General features: G+C 40.8%; 1 protein-coding gene across 4 annotated transcripts in view; it reads left to right on the plus strand.

Annotated features, from left to right (window-relative positions):
- LSAMP (limbic system associated membrane protein) overlaps positions 1–8,802 on the plus strand; it is a 638,551-nt gene extending 629,749 nt beyond the window's left edge. For all 4 annotated transcript variants that reach the window (XM_077884209.1, XM_077884207.1, XM_077884208.1 and 1 more), the window contains one exon: positions 848–8,802. In XM_077884209.1, coding sequence (XP_077740335.1) covers positions 848–945 — 98 coding nt within the window. In that variant the 3' untranslated portion in view covers positions 946–8,802. The remainder of the gene's footprint in view (positions 1–847) is intronic.
- The last annotated feature ends 1,104 nt before the right edge of the window (positions 8,803–9,906 follow it).

Raw genomic sequence — 9,906 nt, forward strand, 5'->3', positions numbered from 1 at the left:
CTTTCCATTCCAGTCTCCCTCTTAGATCCACACTCCCATATACCCCACATCGTGTCCATGTTGGGAAAACTAAGGTGGCAGTGGGAATACACGGGGGCCACCCCTCCAGGGTGAATTCTGGACAAGTCCATGTCTCGGTTCTGCTTCTGGTTTGGACCTACCTCTTAACGTCTCTAGGTTTGGTGGTCCCTGTTGTGGTTTTCCTGTTGCCTTTGCTTTTGATCTTTAAAGTGTCACATGAAGAGTTTGGACCAGATGATCCCCGGCTGCCTCTTAAGACCCTACAAGAGTTCACTTATTCTCTACCTTGCAGCAAGGTGACATTCAGCCACAAATGTTCCTTGGAAACAATTCCCCTTCCCATTAACAAATAAATAATTACTGCTTCCCCCTGAGAAATGAGAGTTTCAGATTGGTCCCATGTTTTATTGATGGAGACACTGTGATGAATCAGCTGGAGGAGCCGGTGTCTGGCTGCTGAAAGACCCCATCAATGCTTGGAATCTTAACGAGTGCTGGCATCACAGCGCTATGCCGAGCAGAGCGTGCGAGAGGAGGCTGGGTGAAGAGGAAGGAGCCCGTTGCACCAGCAGACACGTCAGTGAGCCTTCTCCAGCAGGAGAGCTCTGTGTACAGAAGTGTTCAATCACGGAAACCCCTTGAGATACTTAAAACTCAAGGAGAAGGATTTAGGGAAGATGGTGAGCCCTTCTTGGGCTGTACCCAAGCGCACTGGCTTTGAGGTGCTGCTCCCTGGCCCTTGTACCTCCGACACTGCCCGCTGTCAGCTGTCACCTGGAGTGGGCTGGCTCTAACTCTTCTCCTGTCTTTCTCTTTTGCATCGCAGGGCCCGGGTCGGTGAGAGGAATCAATGGATCCATCAGTCTGGCCGTACCACTGTGGCTGCTGGCAGCATCTCTGCTCTGCCTTCTCAGCAAATGTTAATAGAATAAAAATTTAAAAATAATTTTAAAAAACACACAAAAATGCGTCACACAGGATACAGAGAGAGAGAGAGAGCGCGCGAGATGGGGGGAGCCTGTTTATTTTACAACGTTGTGTGTTTATAGATGAAGGGGGAAATAAGAAAACGAAGAAGAAAATGCACTTAAGACCATTTTAAAGTCCATCAATAAAAGTCTAACTATGAATCAGGGTGGGAAACGCTCTACAAGGCTATGTGTATATCGAAGCAAATGTATTCTCTATAAAGATGACATCATGCTAAGGACACCCGGATGTTGTAAAAATAAGTCAAGAGAAGAAGTGTCAGATGGGTATTAACCCCCCCCACACACACACTTTATCCTTCCTTCATTCTTTTTCATCCGTGGGGAAAGAAAAAATAAGGTCTTGCCTTTGGTGTTTCTATTTCCATCATCTTTTTATTTTGTTTTTCATTTGAGCTGACTCCTAGCCATTTCAGACTATCAGTGGAATCCACGCTGGAATCCTGTGTCGAGCCTTTATCTGCCTCCACTGTCTCCCCAACTTTTAAGACCATCTCCTCCCCCTCCAGTGTGTTCTATCTCCCCTACATCCATCCCAATTACTCCCCCTTCAGCCCCCCTGCACAAGGCCCCCAGCTGCTGCTTCTCTTCACCCCCTCCCACCCCCCCAGCACCAGTCATGCCGCAGACACTAGGAAGTACCATTTTAATTTTCTCCACTGTATGCGCGTGCTCAAGTCTCGCTCTCACGTGGGTGTACGTGTGTGAGCGTGTGTGTCTCTCTCTAAAGCATGCCAAGGGAATGGTCCATGTGTACATAGACTCATTGTGCTGTAGATACTGTCCCGCATTGTAATTGTGAGACGCGGCTGTGACAAGTTGCTGGGGGACATGGTGGGGAAGGAGGCGTGGAGCAGAGTCCCCCGCCCTCCCCCCCATGGCTGTCACATGACATCAGCGTGTATCCACACCAAGCCGTGCCCCTTGTAAGGGCAGAGCCTCATATTCCTCTTAGTCCAATCATCAGAACCCAGTCGAGAGTCACTCAGAATATCACTGTAAATGAAAGTGCCTACTATTGATGGGGTGAGCGAACAGTAGAAAGAATCAGTGACGTCAATGAGGTGACCTAGGAGAGAAGGTTTCTGATTTCACTCTTGTTTCATGAGTCTGAGGAATTGATATATTTCCTGGCTTTCTGCAGGCTTAGATCTGCTCTGCTGCAGGAGTGAGTAGCATGTGTTGAGTAAATCCCAAGAAGCAGGAAGGTCTCCAAGTGTCAATTTCCAACAAAAGGATGATGAGCCACGTGGAGATCTAAGCAGCCCTGTTTTGCCCCTTCCCTGATCTTCGAATAACACTGCATTTGGCCCATGGATTCCCTTGAGCAGAGATTATTTCCTATTTCAGATACAATATAGTGAGAGTGAGCAAGGCAGGAAAAGCAGACAGATGCACCGGTCCCTACTCATCTTGTAGAGATAATGGCAGAACTGTGTACAAAGCGTTGACCATAACAAGAAGGAATCCACCCCTTGTGCTCCTTTGCAGATTTCTGACCTGGTGGTGTAAGCTAAGGCTTTATTTGGTGGCCTCCTTTATGCTCCACTGGTAATGTTTGCAGTGTTCATGGTAGTCCATCATTATCCTAGGCCAGGCCACTAAGATCTATGTCACCTTCCCTGCTCACTTTTGGCTTCCGGTTCCTGAAAAAGATACTGTGGGGAATATGCTGCCTAAGTTCACATCGACAAGAGTCCTCTGAAATGTGAATTCGTTCCTTAATCAAAAGAACCGGGAAAATAATTTAGGCAGAAGTTGTATGCATACCACAAAGCTTGGTTATCACCGCAGCACCAGAATTTTCTTAGGAAAGGTCTTGCGGAGAGAGCTGGCTCTCTGCCTGTAGATATCTTTGTCAGGAAACCAACCATTGCTTTCACTTAGACTATAGGAGGCATCAGAAGTGGCTCGGTTTATGAAAAGACAGAGGATTATTATTGAGGACCTAATTGAATGTAAAGCCAAATATGGTACCTCATCTAGTTGTGGAACTTGAAAAATAGCTGTCACAGGATATAAAACAGGAAACTTCCAAACTGCAAATAGAAAAAGGAAGGAAGAGAGGAAGCCAGGGAAAAAAGAAGAAAAGGGGAAAGGAAGGAAGAAAGGAAAAAAGGAAGGAAAGAAGGAAGGAAGAACGGAAGGAAGGATCTGAAATTTCTACTGATAGTTTTTTTTAATTGAAGGTAATGAGCCTTGTCTTTGAAGGTAATGATCTCTTTGATAAGCAACATTTTAAATCTGTTCTAGGGGATTCTATTGTTTGTTTTAGAAAGCTTATTACCAGCCTTCTTTTATGATTTTGCAGTTTAGACAGGAGACAGAAGGACAAATTGGGCTTGGGGATGGATAAGAGTATTTGTGGCAGATCCTCACATAGAAGAGAAATCCTTATCCAAGAAAGTAGCTACTAAAATATAGGGAAGGTGAGCCATATTCCTATCCAGCATCAATTTATTGACAATCGGGGTTTCTCTAACATTGTGGTCGTAGTACAGGAATAAAAGTTTATCATCATTGGTGATAAATGTTCCTCATATATTGAAGAGCCAGTCACATCCTTAAGTGGAAGCTTTAGAGGAATGCATGCTAATTTAAAGATATATAAGAAAAGAAAAGTAGCAGGTGTTAATTCGGTTTAGTGTCAGTTTCGGGAACAGATCCTTGTGGCATGTGACACATTTTAATCATACGCCTACATTTCATATTATCTCCACCCTATCATAAGGACAAGGTCTTGGTTTTATGGAAGAAGATTCTCCACTGAAAGGAATGTCTGCCTTGTCAGCACCATTTGTTCCCTGAGTTTTAATATAATTGACCATATATTAAACATAATTAAACATATATTGAATATTGTGGTGTTTGCATATATCTCCGGCAGGATCTGGGAATTTAAAAAATTGGTCCTGGCTCCTGTTTCAGAGCAAACATTGACCCCAGAAATCTCATAGGTTTGAGAATGTCTCTAAGCAGTGTGAAGAATGGAGGAGAACATAATTTGGAGAAAGGTCAGGAAAAAGGTAGCAGCCAGAGGACTACACCAAGAAATTGAGTCCGAACATGGAACTTCTTGGAATTTAGTTCATCATATTGCTCTAAATCCCTTCAAGAATCTTGTCCGTTGGTACTCAAAACTTGAAACTCTGCACTGAAAAGAACCAACTGGTTGGAAATAATACCCTGAGAGAAGTGAAATTCATCAATTAATCTGAATGGCTAATATATTTAATGTCCTCTGTATGCAAAACGAAACTCCACTATTCATAAAATGAAATCCTTAGAACTGACCTTCCGTTAACGAAAGCAGAAATGACCTTGACCAAGGGCACTTCCTGAAGAATGAGAACTATCCTAGGTTTTACAACTGCAGAATTATATCCTCTGTGCAATTGTTCATCAGAAGGTGTTGCCTTGTTGGAGGAACAGTCTTACTTGTTTTGAGACATAAAATCCCTCTGCCCTAAAAGAACTAAGGCTTAGGGAAAAATTGTGTTTTCTGTTGGGGAAGAATTGTCCTATTGACCTTTGCCTTCTCTTCCAAGTCAGACAGACTTCTCCCTTGCCATGGGCATTTTTTTTTACCACATATTCAGTCAACTGGGGCTATTCATAGAGACCTTGTAAAAGTACTCGTGATTTTCATGTTCTTGGAGACAGAAACAAAAATCTGTTTCTCCTCCAAAAATGGACTTACCTCCTTTGCACACAAAAACTAAACTCCTCAGCATGAGATTATTTCTGAGTTATTACCTACGGGGTGGTTAGCTTCTTAACTACTCCAGAGTCACAGTTTCCATCCCCAGGTTGGTTGTGGTTTGATTGTTTCTATTGGCTTGTCTCCCAGAATCTCTCCTTTTGTTTTTTGCAGGCCTTGAATTATTTGTGGAAAAATAATATATATGTGTATGTATTTTTTTTAATCTTATCTTTACAGATGCTATATTTACAATATTGTATGTATTATAAGACAAATCTAGAATAACGGTTTAAACTTAAAAGGAAGAAAAGTACTGAATTTGGTTTAAAAAAAAGAGAGCTATGCTTCATTTAGAAAGATACGGAGCCCCATCTTTTTCCATTTTGTAATTATTTGTTTGAGAGGAATTTGTTTGTAGACCAAGTTCCGTGGATTAACCATGGCCTTATTTTTCTCATTTTCATAACTTTTTAGCCTGGATTTAGTCTCAGTTACCAGTAACTATCTTTTTTTTTTTTTTTTTTAATATAGAAATAGAAGTGCAGTGCTATATCTGACCTATAAAAACTATTAATATTTTGAAGACAAATGTTAAACATACCACAAAAATGATGAGATAGGACCCTAAATTAAGAAACACAAATTCAGTTCAGGAAGTCTTCTTCTTTCTTACATTCTTAAAATATTTCTCTTCCAAAGACTACATTTGCCCCAGTGATGTAAATTTTCCATCATGGTTGGCATAGTATCTGTAAACATCTCACTAAATGCAAAATGGAGTTTACATTTATGTGCATACTAGTGGAAGAGAAGTAAACTATTCTCATTTGCATGTAGCTGTGTTGTCAAATGCGGCCAACTGAAATTCAAGAGAGAATTTGTTTTCACCCAGCAATGTACATCACTTTCTTCTTGGCAAAGAAGCTGGTGTTAACATTAGGTTTAGGTTTAACATTTACACCAGCGCAAATGTTTATGGATATTATGGAAAACTTATTTTAAAATCTTGATTTCTGTTCAGTGCATTTACATACTGTGTGCTGATTAATAAATTAGGCACCAATCATGTGTAAATCAATGTAAATCGCTAGTTTATGTACATGATATAAACTATGTAAACTTCATTTTTCAGGCGGTGCCCAGGTTCAGCTAAATCTATTAATCTTAAAGAAAAAAAAAAACCCCACAAAATAAATAAAAACTGAAGCATTTCACAGGTCAGAATGGGAAGGAGTATGACTAATGTCTCGAACAAGAAAGTTGCCTCAGCAAAAGGAAGCAGACCCACAGGAATTCCTAAAGGTCGACATCCTGCTCATGTCACAGGAGGCCACCTCTTAGTTCCTGTGGGACCTAAGTGGAGTTTTTCCCAATTGTTGCCACAGTTGGCTCACCTGACCCCAAAACAAGGGAAATGAGAAGACAGGGAGGAAGGAGTTTTAAGGGCTCGTGTGTCTGTTGCATCAACTCCCAGCGTCTTCTTGATACTTCTTACCAACCATCTAAGATGGCTTATTTAAATAGGTCCAAGGAAGTCACCTACAGCTCGAGGAGTACAATATTACTCCATTTTTATTTTCCATCCAAAAAATGACATTGGGAAAGCTTCTTTGTCATCTTGATTCTAAGAAATTGTAGATTTCTTAGAAACATGTTATATTCTTGAGAACTATCTTGCCAAGTTACCCTAGGAAATTATTACTTTTACTTAATCTGACAAACCTATATTTCTACATACCTATCCTGAATATTGCAACTGAGGACAGAATTACTTTAACTGGGAGTATCTCTCTCAGGCACCTTCTCTTGGAGTCTTTCTGAAGGGTCTGATGTGTTTATATAGAGTGACATATATACATTTTCTACAATCTGAACAGCCACAAAGAGGCATCAAAGAGATGACTTTGGGACTCACGAGAACTTTCTGCATGGACTGTTATAGAAAGAGATTTAGGTCAAATTAACATTACACTTAAAGTACATTCCTCCACCCAAGATAAATGGCAAGTTTAAGGTGAAGCATTGGAATCTGGCTAGGGTCTGGCCACACAGACAAGTGAGGTGACCTTAAGCAAGTCACTTAAACTTCCTGAGACCTGGTTTTCTCATCCCAAAAATAAGGTATTTGGATCACATCTCTCAGACTTCTGGCAACTCTAAACTCTGATTTCAAATAAGAATTTAATGCTCATGTAGGATGTGGTCAGCTGATCATTCCAAACAGCTGCATGTCACCTCCAGTTTGGCCCCTCTCCCACCTTTGTTCCTCCGAACCATCATTCCATCATCTCCATTTCCAAAGCAAAAACTTCTAGACTACAGGGTCCCTGGACAGGTTCTAAAATTCTCTTTTGAACAAAACTTCTTAGCAAGGTAGAGAAGGGACACATTCAGATGAGACTGAAGGCACTGAAATAACTGGAGTTGTTTCCTTATAATATAAAATCAAACTGCAGAACTATATTCTAATAACTTTTCATAGGAAGGAAAGTAGCCAGGCTATTATGCATGCTGTGTGTATGAAAGGAAACATCAGTTTTGTTTTGTTTTTTGTTTTTTTTCTCATTCTGGGCCAAGTGCCTCATTACAGTAAATGTGTGTCCTTGAAAACTCTTTGCTTTTGCTGATGGCAGTAAGCAAGTGGTCCCAGGCAGGTTCAAAAGGCTGTTCTGTGAGAAACAGACAAGACAATACATTTTGTTTTGTAAGGATTTTCTCATGGCATAGTTGCCCTAAACTTGACTAAGAGGCTGTGAAGTCAAGCAAGTGGACTGAGAGAAAACAAGCCTCATTTTGAAAAAGTACAGGTCGAGATCATTTAAAGAAGACAAGCTAAAAATAGGACAAAAATAAACAGAAGGTGACAGAGTCGAACACAGGGAGAGTTGTTGTGAAAGGCCCAAATCAAATGTGGAAGCTCAGTTCTCTGAGAGAAGGGTACGCAGAAATGCTATTTCTCAGGCAGTTCGTGAGGAATTACTTTCTTGTGCCATATGCTGAATGGATTGAGCACAGGCCCACTTGTTTCAACCCATCAAAGTGTAGCCCCCCACTATCCTGGAGGCTCAACTTAGCTTTTCATTCATTGCCTAAGAGAACAGAAACATTCTGAGTCTCCCGTGTCCAGAAGAGCAGGGATTATTCATAACTTCCCAGCACGTGTATTGGGTGATGTAGATAAGGATGTGCGATGTGTTTAGAGCACTTTCAAAGCTCTCTTTAAATGGGAGAATGACCCACCCCTCCCTGAGGACAACTCTCCATTTGCATGGTTATTTCAGAGGTGTCTCCTTGAGTGGTGCTCCTGGATCTACTCCTACAGCTATGTTTTCCTCTGCACAAGCCTTCTGTATGTAAAAGCCAGGCACAGAGTAAAAATCTGCTTCTTGCAAATGAAGAAAATACGTGGAACTACTAGCTTCATGGTACGCAGCAGTAATTCTAAGCTATCTGCAGCCTTTTTGGGACCCACTTCCCCAAGTCTTTGCTCTTCACCAGAGAATGTAAATGGTTCATTCTGGTGATCGTGGCCAAGTGCTGCTCCCTAAGTATTCACTGGGATGGGGGGAAGGTTAAAGGGAAAAAAAAACTGCAGGGGGAGAGAAGCATGGAACAAAACCTCCACCTTCTTTCCCCCCACACTGCTTCACCCCTTCCTTCTCACTGCTCTATTGAAGGGTGTATAAATCCTGCTCTTGGTTAGAATTCTCCTTATTAACAGTGTTATATACATATAAATATATATATATATAAATATATTCCTTTTTTTTCACCCCTATAGACTTTTCCTTGATGATACAACACATGGCCATTTTTTTGTTTTTTGTTTTTTTGTTGTTCAAAGTTTATTTTTGTTTATTGGATGGATCTTTTTTTTTCCCTGGATACTAGCTCTGTGGAGGAAAATAAAAAGCGCAGTGTGTGTTAAAAAAAAAATTAAAATTAAAAAAAAAAAGCTTTTTTTCTTTTCTTTTAAAATGTATTTAAATTCTGTTTCTCTCTTCTGTTACTTTACACGTATGAATGCTCTGCTCTTCTGTGATCTTAAAACAAAAAATGAAATAAACGTGAAAAGGAGATGTGTCTTCATTGACCTGAGTCGGTGATCTTGTGGTTGACTGCCCTGCCTCTTGGAGGTTTTCATGAATAAGATAGGAAATGAAGCCAATGATGAAAATAACGTGAGGAGTGGGTGGACAAAATACTGAAGAATCCCTTGAAGGCTCTATCAATATCTCTCCTATCACAGAAGGGAATGTGGTATTTACAATAATTGTCTTCATCTAAGCAAAGAGGTTCTCTGCAAGTTTTTTTTTTTGCCCTTAAGGGGCAATAAGAAAGAGCATTAATTACCATTGGGAAGCTATAGATGGAGCATTAAGAAGTTCCAGATTGTTAGATTTGAGTGAGACCTTAGGACATGATCCCAAAAAACATTAGGGAATATACCCTTTCTTTAAACTCTCCACAGTAGAAGTATCTTTAAGGATTAGTTTTAATAAGATCCTACCTGATAGCAGTAGAAGGAACAAAATGGCTTTCTAAAGCCACCTATTTTTTTTTCTACTTATGAAATGGAGAGTTTGTTTTGTTTTCTTTTCTTTTTTTTTTTTTAATTTTTATTTATTTATGATAGGCACACAGTGAGAGAGAGAGGCAGAGACACAGGCAGAGGGAGAAGCAGGCTCCACGCACCGGGAGCCCGACGTGGGATTCGATCCAGGGTCTCCAGGATCGCACCCTGGGCCAAAGGCAGGCGCCAAACCGCTGCGCCACCCAGGGATCCCTTGTTTTCTTTTCTTACTGAGAGCCATTACCTTCACAAAATGTGTCCAGAATCTCTCTACAATTCCTATAGCGTTGCACGGGACAGACAGGAGATAGCAAAAGAAAAGGAGAAATAAGCAATTCACAGTCCAAAGGGGTTGAAGTGGGTTCGTTGTACATGGGAAATGATTGGGAGGGTCTGAAGTTTGAGTCATAGTAGCCAAATTAGGTCAAGAAAAAAACAAGAGAACTGATGTTGAATCAGACTGGGTGGCTGGGGGAGAGGGTGAGGAAGTAAGTACTGGTTTGCTATCAGCTTCAATAATTGGCAAAATTCTCAAACAGAAGCAAAACCCTTGGTCTCCTTCTGGTTTAAAGAGACAGTTTAACCCCAAATTTGAATTTTATATAAAATTCTGAAAATGC

Source organism: Canis aureus, chromosome 35 (genome assembly GCF_053574225.1).
Source record: "Canis aureus isolate CA01 chromosome 35, VMU_Caureus_v.1.0, whole genome shotgun sequence".
In the NCBI taxonomy this organism is placed as follows: Eukaryota; Metazoa; Chordata; class Mammalia; order Carnivora; family Canidae; genus Canis; species Canis aureus.